General features: G+C 36.0%; 1 protein-coding gene across 5 annotated transcripts in view; it reads left to right on the forward strand.

Moving 5' to 3' along the window:
• The window catches only part of LOC149790399 (voltage-dependent L-type calcium channel subunit beta-2-like), a 109,294-nt gene that overhangs the window by 53,165 nt on the left and 31,462 nt on the right, over positions 1–24,667 (forward strand). For all 5 annotated transcript variants that reach the window (XM_089972452.1, XM_089972451.1, XM_089972450.1 and 2 more), the window contains exons 4-6: positions 9,163–9,285; positions 12,565–12,695; positions 20,725–20,801. In XM_089972452.1, the coding sequence (XP_089828578.1) occupies positions 9,163–9,285; positions 12,565–12,695; positions 20,725–20,801 (331 nt within the window). The remainder of the gene's footprint in view (positions 1–9,162; positions 9,286–12,564; positions 12,696–20,724; positions 20,802–24,667) is intronic.

The raw sequence follows: 24,667 nt of genomic DNA on the forward strand, positions 1-24,667 counted from the left end.
TCTAAATCAAAATAATATCAGTCTGAGATCCATCATGGCTACCATTGCAGCAGTATTGAAAATCTTCTTATCACTACTAATCCTGAATAGAAACTTGATATAGGGTTTTTATCAACAGACTTTAATGATGTCTGGTTGGTCCTAAATGAAAATTGTGCTGCTTGGACATTCAGTGTGGGCATCTTGAAACTCTTCTTATTGCTTCTTCATCTGACCAGAAAGCTATATCAGCATGTTTTTTTTCTTCCCCAGACAGCAGCTTATGATGACTAGTAAATCCGAGTAAAATCATTCAATATGGGCTACCACATTGAACATCTCAAAAAATCTTGTTATTGCGTCTCCTTCTGAATGGATTGTGATAACAGTTTTTTTTGTGATATCTGATTGGTCCTAAATGAAAATGGAGCTATTCTGACATCCACCTTGTAAATCTTATCTCTACACCTCCTAAATGGAAAGTCAATAAGACATGGGGTTTTCAACAAAAGATATCCAGTTGGTCTTAAACGAAAATGATTTTGCGTCAAGAAGCAGTATAGCTACTATTGTAGCCATCATGAAAATGTTGATATTGCCACTCATGAATGAATGGATGGTTATATCAAAATGGAGGTTTTACTCAAATACTTCTTATGATCCTTAGCTTGTCCTGTATAAAGATCTATTTTCCATTATGGCTGCTGTGACGTTCCATCTTGAAAATGTTGTTATTGCTTCCTCTCCTGAACAGAAAGTCGTATCAACATGGAGTTTTTATCAGAAAACTACTAATGATTAGTTGGTCCTAAATGAAAATAGTTCTGCTACAACATCCAATATGGCCACCTTAGTGGCCATCTTGTAAATCTTGTTATCCTTCTGACTGGATAGTCATACATATTTATTATGAGATCTAGTTGGTCCTAAACGAAAATGGTGGCAAAGATGTTCTTATTTTTGCTACGAAAATGGAAAGACATATTGACCTTGGATTTTCACCCAAAGACTAATTATGATACAATGTCTAACTGGTCCTGAATGAATATGGTCCTGATCTGACCTTAAATATGGCTGCCACAATAAGCCTAACGAAAATGTTGTTATTAATTATTCTTAATGGATGGTTACATCAACATGGGGTTTTCACCAAAAGTCTTCTGATGGTTGTTCCTAATGAAAATGGTGCCTATCTTACATCTATTATGGTGGCCAGCTGGGCTGATTTGAAACTCTTCTCACTCTGGAATAAGATTTGTTTGAACACTCATGCCATTATAAACAAAATGGTCTTATCTTGAATGACTTGAAATTCTTTTGTGACATTAGAGCAAAAGTCTCTTCATTGGACCTTGTTACAGTGGACCTTTGTTACATTGGACCTTGTTACATTGGACCTTTGTTACACTGGACCTTTGTTACTTTGGACCTCTGTTACTTTGGACCTTGTTACATTGGACCTTTGTTACTTTGGACCTTGTTACATTAGACCTTTGTTACTTTGAACCTTGTTACATTAGACCTTGTTACTTTGGACCTTTGTTACTTTGGACCTCTGTTACTTTGGACCTTGTTACATAGGACCTTTGTTACTTTGGACCTTGTTACATTAAACCTTGTTACTTTGGACCTCAGTTACTTTGGACCTTGTTACACTGGACCTTTGTTACTTTGGACCTTTGTTACACTGGACCTTTATTACTTTTGACCTTGTTACATTGGACCTTTGTTACTTTGGACCTTGTTACATTAGACCTTGTTACATTGGACCTTTGTTACATTGGACCTTTGTTACAATGGACCTTGGTTACATTGGACCTTTGTTACTGACTTTAAGTAATCCTGCTTCTTCTTGTACTTGCTTTAAACTTAAAAAGTATTGTGTACTTGAGCATTGCTGCCCCTTGAGCTAGCCTATGGGATATTCTCTCAACCCAAACTGCCAATGTTCCCCTAATTTTAGCAAATGCCTCATGTCTTGATCACAAGGCGGGGGAACAAAAGTACATACATTGCCTCTTAAAGGCTGAACACTGCTTCAGGATAATTTTTTTAATACATGAAAATTTTGTTATTTTTGTGCTCTGCTCCCTTGTATTTTAAGTTAAAAATTGAGGTTGATAAATTGATTAAATTAACCTTGACCTTTAGAGTAAAATGAATATTTAAGCATTGCCTAATTGTCAGGGATGAATATCTTTTTGTCTTCAGGGACATTTATCTCAGCTGTAGAAACAGTTATAATCACAAGACCTTGGACAAGACAAAGTATGTTTAATTCCCAGTTTCTTTGGGCAACCAAATGTGTACACTTGGTGTGGACCCAGCATAACCTTTTTGGTAACAATGATGAGAAAACACACTTCACTAATATATTGGGGAGACTGTTTATTCCTTTTTTGTCTTGACTTTGAGTCGTTACACCTGACTGGAAACTGCAGTGAGCTGAGAGGTTTTTGACAATCAAATGACTTTAAAATCAGAAATATTTTTGTGAAGGATTTAATTTTGTATTTTTGTTTGGTAATAAATATGCATGAAATTAAATCCATCTAAAAATGTATTGCACATTGAGTGTTAATGTGAACTGTGACTGTGCAAAACTTTATCCCCATGAAATTGTGTTTTGTTCCTAAACCATGATATTTTATCTTTAAGAATAGGTATAATTTACAGTATGTTCCAGGCACTGAAGTAGAAGTTCTTCTTGATTTTTTGATAAATGTATTCTAGGTTGAAGTGCAATGAAACCAATGATAGTATACATTTATGACAGGCAGTAAATTAACTGCCATTTGGTTAAAAAGATTTATTTGGCTTTTGGTATTGGCTTGTATGTAATGTGTTGGTCTATAATATTGCTTCAAAAAGATTATAAGGAGACTGTTAATAGTACAACTTTAAACTAAAAGAAACATGAACTAAAAAAATTATTCTTTAAATGGACAATGCATTTGTTTGTTAATTGTGCATGTTGGTTTATTTGTATGTTTAGTTAGTTAGAGAGAGAGAGAGAGAGTGAAGGGGAGGGAGGGAGAGAGAGAGAGAGAGAATGTTGTGCAAGTTACAATATCCTAAAAGTATGGGTCAGATGAAAATTTGTAAGTACATTTTTTACCCCAACATTTTTGATTTCACCCCCAGTTATAACACCAAGTTTTTTTTACTCCCAGTTTTACCCCCCTGGGGGATACACTGAATTTGGATATATATAGGGAAGAATATGATCAGTTTTGGGGGTCAAAAGCTGAAAGGTCAAGGTAGAAAGCTAGTTGGAAATTATGTAATCTTGCCAATCTGTGAATGCTTGCTACATTAAGCCGGGTAATGTCTGTACAATTCAAAATAGAGACTGGACATCTTTGGTAATGATTTGGGATTGTCTGCAGTGTTGCATCTTGAGGACCGAATGGCAGGAAACTTTTTGCCCATCTCTTCCAGTGCATACAATTATTTATCTTTGGAAAATTTGTGTGTTCTCCAGATGTGAGGAGCAGGGGACGCATTGTTCCAGATTCACTGGATACTAGGTACAACACTGATTCTGTAGATGAGCACAGAATTGTTATTTATCCCCTTGTGGTGGACAAGGGTGGTGGGATGAGGACAGTTTAGCATAACTGTAGGAGTATAAAATGTGTAGCAATTTTAAGTGTTATGCTGGAAAAGGTCCTGAAATCCATCATTGTAATCACCTGGTGTACAACAGGCCAAGTGCCTAGATTACTTCTCTGATGCATAGCATAGGGATGGGTATGTTGATCCAGGTTCCTGCATTACTTCCCTGATGCATAGCATAGAAATCGGTATGTTGACCCAGGTGCCTGCATTACTCCCTCATGCATAGCATAGAAATCGGTATGTTGACCCAGGTGCCTGCATTACTCCCTGATGCATAGCATAGATATAGGTTTGTTGATCCAGGTGCCTGCATTACTTCCCTGATGCATAGCATAGAAATCGGTATGTTGACCCAGGTGCCTACATTACTCCCTGATGCATAGCATAGAAATAGGTTTGTTGATCCAGATGCCTGCATTACTTCCCTGATGCATAGCATAGGGATAGGTTGTTGACCCAGGTTCCTGCATTACTCCCTGATGCATAGCATAGGGGTGGGTTGCTGACGCAGGTTCCTGCATTACTTCCCTGATGCATAGCATAGGAATAGGTTTGTTGATCCAGGTGCCTGCATTACTCCCTGATGTATAGCATAGGGATAGGTTGTTGATCCAGGTGCCTGCATTACTTACCTGATGCATAGCATAGAAATAGGTTTGTTGATCCAGATGCCTGCATTATTACTTCCCTCATGCATAGCATAAGGATAGGTTGTTGATCCAAGTGCTTGCATTACTTCCCTGATGCATAGCATAGGGATAGGTTGTTGACCCAGGTTCCTGCATTACTCCCTGATGCATAGCATAGGGGTGGGTTGCTGACCCAGGTTCCTGCATTACTTCCCTGATGCATAGCATAGGAATAGGTTTGTTGATCCAGGTGCCTGCATTACTCCCTGATGTATAGCATAGGGATAGGTTGTTGATAGAGGTGCCTGCATTACTGCCCTGATGCATAGCATAAGAATATGTTTGTTGATCCAAGTGCTTACATTACTTCCCTGATGCATAGCATAGGAATAGGTTTGTTGGCCCAGGTGCCAGCATTACTTCCCTGATGCATAGCATAGGAATAGGTTTGTTGATCCAGGTTCCTGCATTACTTCCCTGATGCATAGCATAGGAATAGGTTTGTTGATCCAGGTGCCTGCATTACTTCCCTGATGCATAGCATAGGAATAGGTATATTGGCCCAGGTTCCTGCATTACTTCCCTGATGCATAGCATAGTGATAGGTTGTTGATCCAGGTGCCTGCATTACTGCTCTGATGCATAGCATAGGAATTTGTTTGTTGATCCAGGTTCCTGCATTACTTCCCTGATGCATAGCATAGGGATAGGTTGTTGACCCAGGTTCCTGCATTACTCCCTGATGCATAGCATATGAATAGGTTTGTTGATCCAGGTGCCTGCATTACTCCCTGATGTATAGCATAGAGATAGGTTGTTGATCCAGGTGCCTGCATTACTGCCCTGATGCATAGCATAGGAATATGTTTGTTGATCCAAGTGCTTGCATTACTTCCCTGATGCATAGCATAGGAATAGGTTTGTTGGCCCAGGTGCCTGCATTACTTCCCTGATGCATAACATAGGGGTGGGTTGCTGACCCAGGTTCCTGCATTACTTCCCTGCTGCATAGCATATGAATAGGTTTGTTGATCCAGGTGCCTGCATTACTCCCTGATGTATAGCATAGGGATAGGTTGTTGATCCAGGTGCCTGCATTACTGCCCTGATGCATAGCATAGGAATATGTTTGTTGATCCAAGTGCTTGCATTACTTCCCTGATGCATAGCATAGGAATAGGTTTGTTGGCCCAGGTGCCTGCATTACTTCCCTGATGCATAGCATAGGAATAGGTTTGTTGATCCAGGTGCCTGCATTACTTCCCTGATGCATAGCATAGGAATAGGTATATTGGCCCAGGTGCCTGCATTACTTCCCTGATGCATAGCATAGAAATAGGTTTGTTGATCCAGGTGCCTGCATTACTTCCCTGATGCATAGCGTAGGAATAGGTATATTCGCCCAGGTGCCTGCATTACTTCCCTGATGCATAGCATAAGGATAGGTTTGTTGACCGAGGTGCCTGCATTACTTCCTGATGCATAGCATAGGGGTTGGTATGTTGGTCCAGTATTTAAATGCTGTATATGTTGCACATCTTTTTCTAAGTGATTATGCCAATTCACACATTCATATAAAACATGAAATTAGTATACATTTTGTACTTAAGTGAAAACAATCCCAAATGGTCACCTTTCACTCCCATGGGATTTCCTGTATAAAAGTGGTGTATTTGAGTGGTCACCTATTTTTTTTATATGTGGTAAATGGTCAGCAATTTCCTAACTAATCAGTTATTTCCCACATCTTTAAGCCATGATTTTAGCATACTGGCAGTCTACTTTATTTTCAGAAGTGAAGCTTTTGTTTTCCCAAGAAGGTAAAGACATTGTGAAATGTATTTTATTTTGTTTGTATTACTTTATTCAAATGAGTCTGCTTAATTGTCATCATCATTTAAAATCTTTTATTAAAGATGAGATTACTTTAAAAACATATTATTGTTTGTTGTGTAAATTACATTATGGAGAAATCACTCCAAGCCATGGATTGATGAAAAGAAAGGCACAAGCCCAAGCCATTCCAAGCAAGGTATTCTTGAGTAATTGATGCACAATCCCCAAAGGGGCAAATGCATTATTTTTGGGACTCATACGCTTGGTTTCTCTGACTCTATTTTCACAATTGTTGCAGTTTATTTAAACATTAATTTGAGAACATTTTAAGATATTTTGAGGAAGTTTACATAAAAGCCTTAATCATAATAATTTGTTATCATTTTATTTCACCTTTTGAATCTGTCTCTTGACTAAACCAAGCATTTGTGTGTGGCTCACATTTATATTCTCTCTGGTCTTTTAGAATGATTTCACTTATCCAATAAAAACAATAGCATGTTGTTTTTATACATGTGTGCACAGACAAGCAATGTCTCCTTGTTAATATTCCAGATTGATTGGTTATTTATTTGTTCCAAATTTTTTTTGTATCACTGCTGATTTTATTCTTGCTTTGGAATAATACATTATGGATAACTTTATGAAAATGGTAGAATAATTCCTCACCTCGATACATCTGGTGCCTATGTTGGGGCTACACTGACATTGTGCTTCTTGTAAAGTGATCAAAAATGGGGTGTAAAACATTGAAGCCTACTTTGATAATAAGATGAGTTTGATGCTGGGCTAAGATTCAGCCTTTCTCGCATTTTAATAAAGTCTAAATGCAAACAATATGGACCCTAATTTGCCATTGCAGGATGCACCAGCAGATCTGGTCTGTGTTGTTTGTTCTACTCATTACTCTTGACTTACTGCATAGACCCAGATCTGCTGGTGCATAATGTGATGACAGATCTGGGTCTGTGCAGTTTATAATTGGACTTGACTTACATGTGAGTGTATATGGTAATACATTTAGGCATGCATATCATGCACTTGTTGATTTTTTTCTTCGTACATCTACCATAAGGTTATATTATAACATCTGTTCATAAAATAATCAATTTGTTTGTCCTCCCATCATTGACCCCTCCAGTGGCCTAGTGGTTAGAGCGTTCGCCTCGGATATGGGAGGTCGCAGGTTCTAACCCCGGCCAAGTCATACCAAAGACTTTAAAAAAAGAGTACTGACAACTGCCTCACTTGGTGCTCAGCATTAAGAGGCTAGTGTTAGGACTGGTTGGTCTGGTGTCAAGATAACATGACTTTGTGGTATGATCTCCCACTGCTGGCATCATTATAAACTGTCACACTGCAGACATCATAGTGATATGACTGCAAAATTTTCAAAAGCTACGTTAAAAATCTAAATCACACATGTTCTTCCATCTATTCGCTCTATTGTTTCTATACAATAATTGAAATCTACACCATCAATGGTCACCATCTCTTTAAACAACTTGGGGAAGGAAGCACCTTGGTTCAAAGACTAAGATCACGGTCGCTGAAAGAAAATAGGTCTCCAGCATTTTAGCGTTACAGACTTAGACAAAATTTTATGAATATATTGCACCATAGGTAAGAAAGAATCCTATTGCTTCGAGGGTCAAAAGGTCAATAGTCAAGGTAATTTAGACTGAAGGAAGTAAATGGTTTCAGCATAATCACTTTAAACACCTCAGATTACATCCTAACTTTGTTCATGGCTTGCACTTGGCATAATGTAGATGCCTGTTGATTTTGAGGTCAGAAAATCACAGATCAAGGTTATTGTCTGAAGAAAAAAAATTACAAATGATTTCAGCACAAAATTGTCAACTTTTGATCATGTAGCCTAACCAGATTTTGTGGATAGCTAACACAGGTAAGAATGAATTCTGTTGAATTTAGGGTCGAAAGTTCAATTGCTGGCTGAATGAAGAAACGGTTTTGGCATAATATCTGATTATAGACCAGATAGTTTCCCTTAAGACATGGGAAGATGCCGATGGTGATAAAAATGGCAAAGATCAAAGTGACTCTCACCCGAAGAAAAATTGGCTTTTAGCGCAACAACTTCCATTGTTGTTTAAGTTCCTTTCACCAGACTTTCTAGCTGGCTTGCTCTTAGGGTCATTAAGAAAACTGTTGATTTTTAGGGTCTAAAGGTCAACGCCAGTCTTAAAAGAAAAAATGGTTTATGCATAGCAAGGCTAGTTCAAGGCCACATACCTTAACAGAGGTCATAGATAATTGAGACCTGTTAGTTAATAATCCATGATGGCAACCATGAGCTACTAATGTCTACATAGAGGAATATGAAAGATGGGGTCGGTGTATAATGTTCCATTCACAGTACTCTTGTTAAAATAATATGTAAATGAATTCTTTATATGGGATCCATTGCAGCTCAGTTGGTGGAACTTTTGTCTCATAATCGAGGGGGTCAGGGGTTTTCTCTCTGCCCAAATTAGCATGGGTCAGCTATCTTGGTATATCCTTGTGAAAGGTATCATTTCCCATTTCCTCAGTTTGATATAGCGAATTATGTGCTAACACATTAACCCCTAGCGATGACTTTACGGGGCAGGAGGTAGTAGCCTACTGCTGAGCTCTGTAGCGTCAGGCGAAAATGGCAAAAAGCTCCAGGGGTTAATGTGTTAAAAACCAACCAACAACAATAATAACAGTAACAATAAAGTACTCTCTTTTAAATGAAGTAATACTTAGCCTTTGCATATAGATTGTTGTTGTTGTTCAGAGTGTTTACCCATAGTACTAGCTGCAACAGGGGACATGCATGCAAAACCATCAGTACATGTATATGTTGATCAAAGCCTTTATTATTTGCTGGAATGTACAAGTACAGTGGAATGCTGATAATGTAGACCAATTGTGAAATTGATTTTGTCCAGAACACATTCAGTCCAGATAATTGTTTTGGATAAAATAAACATTCAGATTTAGGTTGTATTACAGAAGCAGATAATGTTGCAGGGTGTACGCAGTTCATACTTTGGCACATGCATGACAGAAGCAAATAAGGTAGAGTTAATTTTTTTTATATCTCCAGACAAAGCCAGTGGCCTTTTCAGTAAGGACAAATGTATCGTATGACGGAACATATGAAGATGACTGCCCTGTACCAGGGCAAGCGGTGTCTTTCGGGGTGAAGGATTTTCTGCACATTAAAGAGGTACAGTATGACTTACCTTGTCAAATCATTGACAGTTGATTCAGATTTAAGAGCCAGATAAGAAAATGTCTGTACAGACATGAAGTTTCTTTTTATTAGCACCACACATTTTATATTGTCCCTATAATAATAATAATAATAATAATAATAATAATAATAACAATAATGATAATAACAATAATAACAATTATAATGAATATAACTTTGTTAGATCGTGAGACTAACTTGGTTTTTTTTTCTTCTAGATAAAAGGGTCCTGCAGGGTCAGATTTGTTGGATCTTTCTCACTTGCAGACAGCCCTATATTTTTTCATTATTAATTGTGAACTCATTAAATGCTTAATATTATCATGAACGCTTACAATAAATTCCTCCAATGCCTGTATTTTTCAACGATGATGTATTGCTAAATGTTTAGCCAGCCTGTCCATAAGACCGAGCAAGCTTATTCCCAAACCAAAATTGCAAGCTTATTTTTAAGATTGCAGCAAGCTTGCAATATAACCTTGCGCAAACTTTGAAATTGTGCAAGCTTGCAAATTACAAGCTTACCAATTTCATGCTTGCACAAGCTTACCAATTACAAGCTTGCCAGTTACAAGCTTACCAATTACAAGCTTGCGCAAGCTTGTAACCTAGCTAGCTGCATCAGAAGAACTGATATGGCATTGATTAAATTATTCTATACATGGTCACATACCTCCATTTTTCTACCTTTTGATGTGTGAAAAGTATGTAATATTAAAATGAAAATGTTAATATATGGTGAACATTAATTAGCATGAGATCTTACTGTCACAATGAAAGAAAAGAATGAAGTTATCAAATCATTTAATCAGATAAAAATATAAGAGCTAATGATTCTGTGTGAGGAAACTCTTTATAATTTTGTTCTGTATGGCTTTAGAAATGTTCTATTAGTTCCATGTAAAATTCATTTGGGGGAGGTTGGTGTCAGATGGTTAGGTTCCCTCTCTCATATGTCAAAATTATAAAATGTTAGTGAAAAACAAGAATGTTTGTCATTAGAATTACTCTGAACCACTTCTTCTAAACAAAATCTTCAGAATAAAATTCTGCATCCTCCTCTGCTTCTGGTATGATTCAGGTATCATCCACTGAAATGGATTACAGAACTTCCTTTATGCCAAAAAACTCAATTGTTTCTGTAACATGTATCATATTTTAAAAAATTTAAAATTGGAAAAAAGACATTTGTAGAAAAAAAAGTAACATTTAATATTTTGCTAATGACAAGAAATAATTCAGTTTTTTTAAAAAAAATATTAATAATGTTCATAGTTAATGTAAACATTTATGTTGCAGGCTAGTAAAAGTAAAAAGTAAAGTTCTTAGCATTTTTGGAACACTGAAAATGTCTATTATTTAACTTCAGTGCATTTTTTGATGCATTGAATAAAAACCAAATTAACATTGTTTAATTTGACAGTGTAGTTTCTTATAATGAACATGATCTAGTCACAATATATATTCTTCAACATTTCAGGAAGTACTGTTCTCATACAGAGCTGTCAACTTTAAACTTTCATAACTGATTATTGCAAGCTTGCACAAGCTACATCAAGTATTTTAGATTTTGCAAGCTTGCAGAGTTGGAAAAATTCCTGTTGCAAGTTTGTGCAAGCACCCTTACTAGTTTGTGCAACCTCAGCTTGCTTGTAGTAACTTGCTGCAAGCTTTTGGTAAGCATGCATTTTGGTTTGGGTTGTCAGGCCTAGCATCTGTCATGTTTCGTCCATCATGTGTCCTTCAATAACTGCTGTTTTGTTACTGCTTCACCCAAAGACTTCATAGGATGTATAGTTTGTCTTAAATAGAAATGGTGCTGATCTGATGTCAAATATGGCTGCCATGTGGCCAGCTTGAAAATCTTCTTGTCATTACTTCTTCTGAATGAATGGTGAGATTTTTATTGAAAGATTTCTTAAATTGTTTTGTTATCGTGAATTAAAATGGTGCTGATCTGATGTTGATTATCTCATAACATGCATTTTGAAAATTTAGCTTTTGCCACTCTTACATGGAAAGTCATTTTGACATGGAGTTTTCATCAGAAGAGAACTTTTCATGTCTAGTTGGTCTGAAATGAAAATGACTAATCCTTAATATGGCCACCATGGTGGCTGTCTTCAAAATACTGTTGTCTCTACACCTCCAAATGGATGGCAATATCAACATTGGGTTTTTACCAATATAATTCTTATAATACCTAGTTGTTCCTAAATGAAAATGGTGCCAGTTGTAAATCCAGTTGTACAGCAACTGTCTTAAAAATCTTCTGTCACTACTCTCCCTGAATGGATTGTCATGACATTTCTATCCTAAATGAAAATGGCACCAATCTGGCATCCAATATTTCCATCACAGCAGGTAATTTGAAAATCTTGCTATTGCTGAAGAATATCAGAGACAGTTTCAACACTCAGCAGTTATAAGGAAGAAAAGGTCTCATCTTTAATTCCTGAAAATTAATTTCACCCAGTAAAGTATCAGTCCCATTAGGGACCTCTTGTTTACCCTTCTAAATCCTTGCGTTTGAATCAGATCATTACCAACTTAAGTGTTCAGTGTGATTCACATGACTGGTGCTCTATCAATGAATGAGGTTAATCTTGATCAGTGAGAAGCATGCCACAGGTATAAAGAAGCTTCTTGATGACTCAGTAAAGCTGATTCATTTTAGGGACACAGAGCAAAAGCTTGCAGATAAAATTGACATTTATTTCTCATGTACCTTTTATGATGTAATGTTCATATTGACCTACAAGTGCTAAAAAAAAACCCCAAAAAAGCAGAAATAACTGTTCAGTATTAACTGGAATAAATCATCACATGCATACTATTATTTGCAGAAAACAATGCTACAGGTTTAAAAACCATCATCACTGTCAAGGATGAATCAAAATGTTTTATTTGTATGTGAAATGTTTGAAAATATGGAAATCATTCTTCATCATGACAGTTTCCCTGAATATTATTGATCCTTCTAAAATTAATTCAATGCCGACTGTCTGATTTATAGTTTCCCAATTTGAGCTTTAAAAGTCCCCACTTGCTCCCAAGAGATTTTATTCATGATAATATATTAATATTGATGTGTTTTATTCGTTATTATCTGACATTTCTCCCAATATGTCTTTGTGTTATGTAGATACTGTATTAATATTAATTCTATATACTTTGATACCTTATATACTCTCATATAAAGCCGTTTTGTACAACAAACTATTTTGAGCTGAGTTATTTATTGTGTTACAGAAATTCAGCAATGACTGGTGGATTGGGCGTCTGGTGAAGGAAGGTTGTGAAATAGGCTTTATTCCCAGCCCTGCCAAACTAGAATATAGTCGACAACTGCAGAGTGGTATCCGTACCAAAAGTAATCCCATGTATGTAATTTACCATTTTAATTTGCCTAAAATAAGTACAATCTCTTTAGCTTGAAAACAGTTGGCTTCAAAGACCTCGATTGCTTGAAATTGTTTTTAGCATCTGACAGAAAATTTATGAATATATTAAACTTCATTCATGCAATCTTGACCTCATGAATTGATTTGCTACATCCTTCATTATGCAATCTCTTGAATTGACTCGCTACATCCTTCATTCATGCAATCTCTTGAATTGACTCGCTACATCCTTCATTCATGCGATCTCTTGAATTGACTTGCTACATCCTTCATTCATGCAATCTCTTGAATTGATTTGCTACATCCTTCATTCATGCAATCTCATGAATTGATTTGCTACATCCTTCATTCATGTGATCTCTTGAATTGATTTGCTACATCCTTCATTCATGCAATCTCATGAATTGATTTGCTACATCCTTCATTCATGTGATCTCTTGAATTGATTTGCTACATCCTTCATTCATGCAATCTCATGAATTGATTTGCTACATCCTTCATTCGTGCAGTCTCTTGAATTGATTGGCTACATCCTTCATTCATGTAATCTCTTGAATTGATTTGCTACATCCTTCATTCATGCAATCTCTTGAATTGATTTGCTACATCCTTCATTCATGCAATCTCTTGACTCGATTTGCTACATCCTTCATTCATGTGATCTCTTGAATTGATTTGCTACATCCTTCATTCATGCAATCTCTTGAATTGACTCACTACATCCTTCATTCATGCAATCTCTTGAATTGACTCGCTACATCCTTCATTCATGCAATCTCTTGAATTGACTTGCTACATCCTTCATTCATGCAATCTCTTGAATTGATTTGCTACATCCTTCATTCATGCAATCTCATGAATTGGTTTGCTACATCCTTCATTCATGTGATCTCTTGAATTGATTTGCTACATCTTTCATTCATGCAATCTCATGAATTGATTTGCTACATCCTTCATTCATGTGATCTCTTGAATTGATTTGCTACATCCTTCATTCATGCAATCTCTTGAATTGATTTGCTACATCCTTCATTCATGCAGTCTCTTGAATTGATTTGCTACATCCTTCATTCATGTAATCTCTTGAATTGATTTGCTACATCCTTCATTCATGCAATCTCTTGAATTGATTTGCTACATCCTTCATTCATGCAATCTCTTGACTCGATTTGCTACATCCTTCATTCACGTGATCTCTTGAATTGATTTGCTACATCCTTCATTCATGCAATCTCATGAATTGATTTGCTACATCCTTCATTCATGCAGTCTCTTGAATTGATTTGCTACATCCTTCATTCATGCAGTCTCTTGAATTGATTTGCTACATTCTTCATTCATGCAGTCTCGAGAATTGATTTGCTACATCCTTCATTCATGCAATCTCTTGAATTGACTCGCTACATCCTTCATTCATGCAATCTCTTGAATTGATTTGCTACATCTTTTATTCATGCAATCTCTTGAATTGATTTGCTACATCCTTTATTCATGCAGTCTCGAGAATTGATTTGCTACATCCTTCATTCATGCAATCTCTTGAATTGACTCGCTACATCCTTCATTCATGCAATCTCTTGAATTGACTTGCTACATCCTTCATTCATGCAATCTCTTGAATTGACTCGCTACATCCTTCATTCATGCAATCTCTTGAATTGACTTGCTACATCCTTCATTCATGCAATCTCATGAATTGATTTGCTACATCCTTCATTCATGTAATCTCTTGAATTGATTTGCTACATCCTTCATTCATGTAATCTCTTGAAGTGATTTGCTACATCCTTCATTCATGTAATCTCTTGAATTGATTTGCTACATCTTTCATTCATGTGATCTCTTGAATCAATTTGCTACATCCTTCATTCATGCAATCTCTTGAATTGATTGGCTACATCCTTCATGAATCTCTTTTATTGATTTGCTACAGTCTTCATTCATGTGATCTCTTGAATTGATTTGCTACATCCTTCATTTATGCAATCTCTTGAATTGATTGGCTACATCCTTTATTCATGCAATCTCTTGAATCAATTTGCTACATCCTTCATTCATGCAATCTCTTGAATTGATTGGCTACATCCTTCATTCAGGAATCTCTTGAATTGATTTGCTAGTCTTCATTCATGTGATCTCTTGAATTGATTTGCTGCATCCTTCTTGCTTTGCCTCGCTTGGCGCTTGGCATTAAGAGGTTAGTGTTAGGACTGGTCAGCCTGGTGTCAAGATAATGTGACTCGGTGGAACATCATGCTGCATGTCTGTGGCATGATGCCTCAGTACTAGACATCACTATAAACTGCAGACATTGTAGCGATATGACTGAAAAATTGTTAAAGTTATGTTAAAAATCCAAATCACACACACACATCCTTCATGCTTGTGATTTCTTGAATCAATTCGCTACATTCTTCATTAAGGTAATCTCTTGAATTAATTTGCTACATATTTCATTCATGCAATCTCTTGAATTGATTTGCTACATCCTTCAATCTTGCGATCTCTTGAATTGATTTGCTGCAATCTTCATTCATGTGTTCTCTTGAATTGATTTGCTAAATCCTTCATTCATGTAATCTCTTGAATTGATTTGTGACATCCTTCATTCGTGTGATCTTGAATTCATTTGCTACAATCTTCATTCATGCAATCTCTTGAATTGACTCGCTACATCCTTTATTCATGCAATCTCTTGAATTGATTTGTAACATCTTCCATTCATGCAGTCTCTTGAATTGATTTGTAACATCTTTCATTCATGCAGTCTCTTGAATTGATTTGCTACATCCTTCATTCATGCAATCTCTTGAATTGATTTGCTACATCTTTCATTGATACAGTTTCTTGAATTGATTTGCTACACTCTTCATTCATGCAATCTTTTGAGTTGATTTGTTCCATCCTTCAAGCTTCGAATGATGTGCACTTACTGGGTATGAACAGATGAATTAAATATGCAGCTGACTTTGCCCACTGGATCTGTCAGTATCTCATAGAGACTTGGCCTTTGATCTGTCAGTATCTCATAGAGACTTGGCCTTTGCTCTGTCGGTATCTCCTAGAGACATGGCCTTTGCTCTGTCAGTATCTCATAGAGACTTGGCCTTTGGGGCATAGATTTGGAGTTTTAGGACAAAACAGGCAAGTGTGTATGCAGTGTATACAAGTTTCACAAGTTGTCCCTTGTAATATCTCTGCAGTATTATGTGTAGTGGTTATATAGTGTTACCCATGTTTGTTTGTAATGTCAACAACTTGTGTTCCACCTGTCCAGACATTTTTTATCTTTAATTTATTGCTGAAGTATTTTGTGGCTTGCAATCATATTTTGTAAGAAGCATTTCATTAAAAATGAACTGGGTCAGATTTGACTTATCCAGACAAAATTTGACTGCACCATGACCCCAGTTTCATTTTTGTCTTGGTCCAGGTCGGTCCAGTAAGACCCTAAATTGTCCAGGTCTGTGCAAACCAAGGACCAGTCCATCAGTAAAGTCTGATATGCAGATATTTACTACAGTACATTAACATAGATGAAAAGCTGGTAAAAATAAAAATAAAATTGCAAACTTCAAATTCATACAACTAATTTATTCCTTTTTTTAATCATATTGTTTTACTAACCTTAACATTTAAAATTTTTCAAATCACATGATCATGTCTTTTATTGGCATATCCTCTTTGAAAATTTGTTCTGTAGTTAACTAAAACTTCAAGCCTAAAAGTTCTGAACATCAGATAAAAATATTAAATACCCATATAAAATCGAAGAACACATTTGCTGTTCAAAGCTTGTTAAGTGAAACATATGGGAAACAACCCATAAAGTCAATTTATAAATTGTCATTGGCCCCAAATGTAACAATTCACTTGTCAGACAGAGTTTCCACTCATGTTTCCCCACCCCATTTGAGATATTTTGACTTTCTTATGGCCAGATGAGACTAAACGGCATATTGCTCAAACTCGGATAATTTTGCTATGACCCCCAAAGTTTGTGTCAAGTGCAGTGTTTTTCAGAAGAAAGCAACCAGTGTACAATTTGTCTCAGGACAGAGATCAACTTGTTCTGGTCTCTCTGACATGGTGAATAACTCTTGTTCACTCAGCTTTGTAAATAATCAGGCAATCAGGGTGGTGATTGAGAGGGCTGTATTTTATCTGGTGCAAGTAATATGCTCTCAGCTTGTTTCACAGTTATTAATTGATCATTTATAAAATCGGCTTTGAATAAGGCAATTTAATGATTGGCTTACTGTGGGTATGACATACATGCTGAACAAAACACAAATGACTGCATTAACAACATACTCAACTGCTATGTGTATTTAATTTATACTGTGTGCTTTTGTCCATGATTGCAGGTTATAACCAGAATGTTTACAAAGCATTTGAGTTCAAGGCCTGTTTATGATTAGACCAGGTTTATTCATTGGATTACTTCATATCTGATTGCAATGTATGTCAAGTGAGGATGTGTATAAATAATTCCTTCCTGTTTTGGGGCCCCGAGTGGCCGAGTGGTCTAAACCGCTCTCCGTTATGGATCACTGCCATCTCACCTCTGTCTGCGTAGGTTCGAGTCTTGGATTCGGTCAGTGTGGGTATGTGAGAAAGCTTGCCAATAGCTTCTCGAGGGTTGGTGGTTTTTTCCAGTGTTTTCCCGGGTTCTTCCTCCACCATTGATACTGGCTGCCTTGTATAGCCTATTGTGTGCTGAAAAATGGCATTAAACTCTACAACAACAAAAACAACCTTCCTGTTTTAGGTCAGTCTTTGGGAATCCATTTTTATAACAATTTACAGTGTATAATTTGAGAGGAGTTATTTATTTAAAATATTCATTTGAAATACTAAAGTGCTGATTGACTTTTGGATTTGTAGACACTGCTTTAGTTTTTTTGCATCACAGTTTTCGTCCTTTTCATACCTGGGATGTTTGAATCCCTTTATTGCAGTACATTTTGCAGCAGATGAATTCTGTATGGTTGATTGTTGCCTTCTGCTGGTAAATCCATTATTTAAGGGGATCCTCTACAGATGTGGCATACTTCTGAGAGAGTGACAGGTGTATGGTTAAGTTGTTTGCATTTGCAACATGCACACTGTAGAGAATGTTTGCACCATTCTTTGCTAGAGGCTAAAATTTCACTAAATATTGTACTTGTGGAAATTGTAAACGATCTAAGCACACTGCTAGCCATTATGGCTGCTCCCACATGCTTGAAAAATAAAGCATGAATTTTTCTCAAGTACACTGTCTTTAAAAGTTATTAACTAGGAAACAGGTTTTTTTAGAGTAGGTAATACCACTGTCACAATGTGTAATGAACAAATTACAAAATATTTTTTTTTTAAATAACAAAAGTTATCTGCACATTTGTTTACAATTTACCTTTGAAGACCAGGAAGTGAAAATGACCAACTGGATCTAGTAGTTTTTTCATGGGTGCACATCTAAAGCAAGACCAAGCATTATACCCTATAAGCCAAGTTACACCCATCAATCATATACCAAAATAAAGGGAATTAAATGTTCTTTTAACAATACCAAAGGTATTTTTTAAATAACCAAGATAACCAGTGAGACAAAAAATGGAGAAATTCTCTTTCTTTGATAATCTACCCCTATGCAAAGTACAAACCTTGAGAGCACCACCTTAAGCATTTTAGCTGTTGGTGAGAAGAGTCAAACATTTGATTGATAAAGATCTACCAACCTTAGACTGGTCATCAGCTTATTGCTTGAGATATTTGCATATTTTTTTTGTAATAATTAAAACCCTTGTCTCCTCCTAGAGTGACTTCTGCTTGTATCAGTATACTTTTGTAATAATCAACACCCCTAGTCTCCTACTAGAGTGACTTCTGCTTGTATCAGTATACTTTTGTAATAATTAACACCCCTAGTCTCCTACTAGAGTGACTTCGGCTTGTATCAGTATACTTTTGTAATAATTAACACCCCTAGTCTCCTACTAGAGTGACTTCTGCTTGTATCAGTATACTTTTGTATTAATTAACACCCCTAGTCTCCTACTAGAGTGACTTCTGCTTGTATCAGTATACTTTTGTATTAATTAACACCCCTAGTCTCCTACTAGAGTGACTTCGGCTTGTATCAGTATACTTTTGTATTAATTAACACCCCTAGTCTCCTACTAGAGTGACTTCGGCTTGTATCAGTATACTTTTGTATTAATTAACACCCCTAGTCTCCTACTAGAGTGACTTCTGCTTGTATCAGTATACTTTTACAACTCTCTTCAGAGATTGTAAGGAATAAAAAACACCTATTTTTGTCAGTTGTATAGGAACAAATAATAAATATTAAAGCTCTGGCAGGGCTGTACTGCTTACATTTGACTGGTCATTGCTATAAAGAATTGGTCACGTACCATGGAGCACCACAATTTTCAGGCCCTTTGTTTAGTTCTGAGATTTTTCCTCAGATTTTGAAATTACATTTTGTAGGGGCACATTATTGACAGGGCATCTGTATTGAGTTGATATGCGTCTTATTTAATCGACTTGTCACAGGCCAGTAGAGCTTATATGATGGGATGTTGTCCATCCATTGGTCAGTGCACTTTTGTTATCACTACTCCTAATAAACTACTTGGAGGATTGCCATGAAAGTTTATACATTCATCCCAAGGTCTAGTTGATCTTCAATGAAAATGGCGCTGCTCAGACATAGAGTAAAATCTTATGGCTATTTCTCCAGAATAGAAGGTCATATGGACATGGTGTTTTCACCAAAAGACTTCTTATGATGTCCGGCTGATTCTAAATGGTTCCGCTCAGAAATCTATATAGCTGCCAAGATAACCATCTTGAAAATTCTCATATCACTGTTCCTCCTGAATATCAACATTGGGATTTCTCTAAAAGACTTCAAATGGTGTCTTGTTGGTTTCTAATGAAAATGGTCCCAATCAGACTTCAAATATGGCCACTGCAGCAGCCATCTTGAAAATCTTGTTATTGCTACACCTAATGGAAATTTAAATTGATTTAGATTTTTTACCAGAAAACAATTGCGATATCTGGTTGGTCCAGAGTGAAAATGAGCATGTCAGCCATCTTGGAAATCATTGCTCTTCAAAAAATGGAAAGTCATGTCACTTCTTATGGTGTCTAGTTAGTCCTGAATGTAAATGGTTTAATTCTTACTTTATTATGGTTATCTTGGCAGCCATTTTAAAACATAACTCTTTAAAAGTGATGGTCATATTTGACTTTGGGTTTTCACCAAAAGTCTTTTCATGATATTCAGTTGGCCTTTTGATGCATTGATAAATAAATCAGTTGCCTTTTGATTCATTGACAAAATATATCAGTTGACTTTTGATGCATTGACAAAATATATCAGTTGCCTTTTGATGCATTGACAAAATATATCAGTTGCCTTTTGATGCATTGATAAATGTATCAGTTGCCTTTTGATGCATTGATAAATATATCAGTTGCCTTTTGATGCATTGATAAATATATCAGTTGACTTTTGATGCATTGATAAATATATCAGGTGTCGTTTGATGCATTGACAAAATATATCAGTTGCCTTTTGATGTATTGATACATATATCAGTTGCCTTTTGATGCTTTGATAAATATATCAGTTGCCTTTTGATGCATTGATAAACATATGTTGCCTTTTGATGCATTGACAAAATATATCAGTTGCCTTTTGATGCATTGATAAATGTATCAGTTGCCTTTTGATGCATTGATAAATATATCAGTTGCCTTTTGATGCATTGACAAAATATATCAGTTGCCTTTTGATGGATTGACAAAATATATCAGTTGCTTTTTGATGCATTGATAAATATATCATTTGTCTTTAGATGCATTGATAAATATATCAGTTGCCTTCCATTCTATAAAAATGGTTGTAAAGAAGATAGTAGTTAATGTAGTGAGTTTTTGAAACATGAACAGAATGTTAAATTTTGATATGGCTTATTAATTTGCCATTATGTTTCTTTTTCTATTTTAGGAAAGGGTCTTCCCAAAACATCCCTGTGGAGACCTTATTACGCTCCACATCTAGAGGTTCTACACCACCTACGCCAGGTAATTTTCTACAAGAAGTACAATTTGAAGACAATCTTCCCCACCCCCTTTCTTTTTTAACATCCAAGACAAGTATTTGGTATGGCACTGTGTCCAGTTGTTGTCCCTCCATAAACGTTTGTTACTACACTGGAAGCAATATTTCTGATCTTGGTTTTGTAAAACTTGGAGTATGGGCTTGTATCATCAAGATCTCATTCAAGTTTTATAATGCCATATATACTCATGTATAAGCCCGTTTGCGTATAAGCTGACCCCCCAAACTGAACAGGTATAGACACTAAAAGGTGCATGACCCGCCTATAAGCTGAGTAAGCAGACCCACAACTTTGAGACATCTCAAGATGCACGAGGTAAGTTCTAAATGCGTTTATTTAGGCAAACTTATATTTAATAAAAATTACATGTATACGTAAGTAATTTATTTAATTTTCTGTTTTCTTATTGTTTCTGCGTAATTTACAGTTGTGTATAATCTGATCGAACGATGACAAGAATTAAGCTATCGTGAGTTGTTGTAACACTACCTCTCCCTTTTGACTCGATTATTTTTTGTTTATGCATTATTGCATTGAACATTTTATATCAGTGCACCGATAATTACGTTTTTACTTTGCTTTGAAATTGTAAATACCTAACTCATTAAAATATGCTCCCAGTTTGACAACACAACGAATGACAATACGGTTCGATTCAACGCTCACATTTAGGCTGCTGTACGTATTTATATAATGGTGCCACCGTATGTACATTGTTGGTTTGATTGCGCGCTGAATTAAGCACATCCCATGGAGTCGAATTAGGGCACCATTGCACTAAACTTTAGTGATATTTCCAAAATGCAATAATGAAGTTTCAGAAATAATGCTTCAGAAAGTATGCTAATACCGTAAAAGCTGTGTTGTAGTTTGCTTTGATGTAAGCGACCTTACACCATACCAGTCAACTTTGATGTGAGGAGGGAAAAAAAGCTCCTGATTTTTGGGGTCATTCCACACCTACCTCCCAATTTCACGTCCTCTGATTTTTGCAAAGAACTCCCGATTATTACATTATGTCTTCGATTTTCATTTCTTCAAACAAGAAAAGTTCTACATGTTCTGTTGCATCACCTGTGAATTACTGTTTTGATAAAATAATTACTTTACTAGAAAGAATTTGCTTCTTCACTAAATAGAATGTTAATGTAAATTAATGATTTTTTAAAATTCTACAACAATGCAAAAATAATTTTTAAAAAGCCAGAACAAAAAGATTGTCACAATTAATTTCAATCCCAAGAGTGATCACTATGAATGCTGTAACTCCATATGCTATAGTGCCATTCCCATGAAAGAAATTTACACGAGTGAACACCTGGCATTTTTACACCATATATACCAAAGTTAATTACCGTGGCTAAATTAAAAGAGGGATGAAAATACATCCACGCAGCAAATGTGTCATCAAGAAACTAATTCATAATACATATTTTATAATAAACAATACTAAATGCTTTACTAGTTGATAATAAAGGAACAAGGATGGATATACATAGAGGGAAAAATAGTTGCCACATGTAAGGTACCATGAGGCTGGCTATTTTGGTACCTTTAGTTCAACAAAATTGGGAATCCATTATTTTCCAATCAATTGCTGGTGCTTGCTTAACACACAATAGTGTAGAACATGGTTTCTTTGAATTATGGTGGTGGGCCAGCCGTTTTCACAACGTAGTTGCATCGATAAGGATTGACTTTTAATTAGTCACGCTAGCTTTCTTGCTTGTTTACTTAAGTCTAATCTTTAGATATTGTGCAGTTTGACCACAGCTGAACAGAATATGAAGCATGGGCACAACCTGGGGGAAAATATGGTGCATCACAGGGAGAAATGGCGAGTCTTTTTGCGAATTTCATGCATATGGACCAGGAAGATCGATCAATATTTAGTGAAAAACAAGGCTTTAAAAATGCTATGAAAACCCTCCAGATTTTAGGTCCCAATCTCTTTTTTTAATTCTGTCTCCCTACTTGGCTTTTGAAAAGTTCATAGGTATGCCTTACACTTCATTTTACAAAATTACGATAATTGTGCTAATATTATGGAATAAAAGGCAATTACACATCAATGTATTGGTATAGTTGCCGGTCAAAATTCCTCTTAACACAAGGCACTTTCAGGGTTTTAATGATTAACTGGCCTGTACTGCTGTTGCATAATGAAAGACAAATTTGCCGACTATCAACATAAGAGATACCGAAACATCAAGCTTTCCATTGTGTGGAAAGTTATGATGTCTGTTCAGTCAAAACACAAAACTAAAATTGATTGATGTTGATCTTAGTTGATCTATATGAGAATTTTAGCCTTTATTATTACCACTCCTCCTGAACATGTAAATTATGTTGGTTATGTGCCTTGTACAGTTAAATGTTCATACCTTTTATTAAAATATTACCTCAATTTGTAGGATCGCTTATATCATTGAAAATGAGTAATTCATGAGCGCATGGTTCAATATAAATGAAACAGCTATTAAGGACTACCTGAAATGTTACCTGGAAGAATGCAATTTGGTCGAAACAATGCATAAAGCAAAATCTGCATCTAATATGATTAGGAATAAATAAGGATTTAAGTGATGCTATTCACGCTTTGCACAGTATAAGTACTGTATATTATAGTTCAGCCAGGTCTCCCATGTAAACTCAACTGGTCCGCAAATTATGAAGTCTGTATTTACCTTTTTTTAATTTCATCTTGGAGAAATAAGAAAATACGCACTGGCAACATCAATCATAGTACTTTTTAAAAGTTTAATAAATTTTGGGTTACGGAAAGTAATTTTTTTGTACATGCCTATGTCTTAGAACATGCAAAAAATTAATATTTCTTGTCCCAAGATTTACAGCCATTACAGTAGTCAACAAAAAGTTCTAAAAAATGTAAAGTTTAGACAGTGACTGGCAGATGAGCCGACCCCCTTCTTCCATGCCTTTAATTTTTCCTTAATTATTCGGCTTATACATGAGTATATACGGTAAGTGAGATCAGAAGTATTAATGAGGTGATTTTGCATCTGATCAACTGAAAATAATACGGCTCTGGACATGGTATTTCTCATTGGACTTTGGGTATAGCCATACAAAATCAAGTTCTGGACACGGTATTTCTCATTGGACTTTGGGTATAGCCATACAAAATCAAGTTCTGGACATGGTATTTCTCATTGGACTTTGGATATAGCCATACAAAATCAAGTTCTGGATACGGTATTTCTCATCGGACTTTGGATATAGCGATACAAAATCAAGCTCTGGACATGGTATTTCTTATCAGACTTTGGAAATAGCCATACAGAATCAAGCTCTGGACACAGTATTTCTCATCAGACTGTCTTATTAGACTTTAGAAATAGCCATACAAAATCAAGCTCTGGACATGGTATTTCTCATTGGACTTTGTATATAGCCATACAGAATCAAGCTCTTGGGTTAGATAATGAGCAAGATCCATGTTCCTTGCATCTGATTGGCTGAGCTTGTTACTACTTTGGAAGCCATATTTTGTCTGATTCAGATCAAACTTTGAATACAAACTTCTGTCATCAGCTGTTACACAAGTTCCATAATGATGATGATCCATTTATATTATTGAGGTGGTGATGATGCATCTGATTGGTTGAGATTGTTACCACTGTAGGATCATGCATCTGATTGGGTGAGGTTGTTACCACTGTAGGAATATGTATCTGATTGGATGAGATTGCTACAGTTAGGATATCGCATCTGATTGGCTGAGTTTGTTACCACTGTAGGATCTTGTATCTGATTGGCTGAGGTTGTTTCCACTGTATGATCGTTCTTCTGATTGGCTGAGATTGT

This window comes from Sinohyriopsis cumingii, chromosome 10 (assembly GCF_028554795.1).
Source record: "Sinohyriopsis cumingii isolate HCF-2022 chromosome 10, ASM2855479v2, whole genome shotgun sequence".
Lineage (NCBI taxonomy): Eukaryota > Metazoa > Mollusca > Bivalvia > Unionida > Unionidae > Sinohyriopsis > Sinohyriopsis cumingii.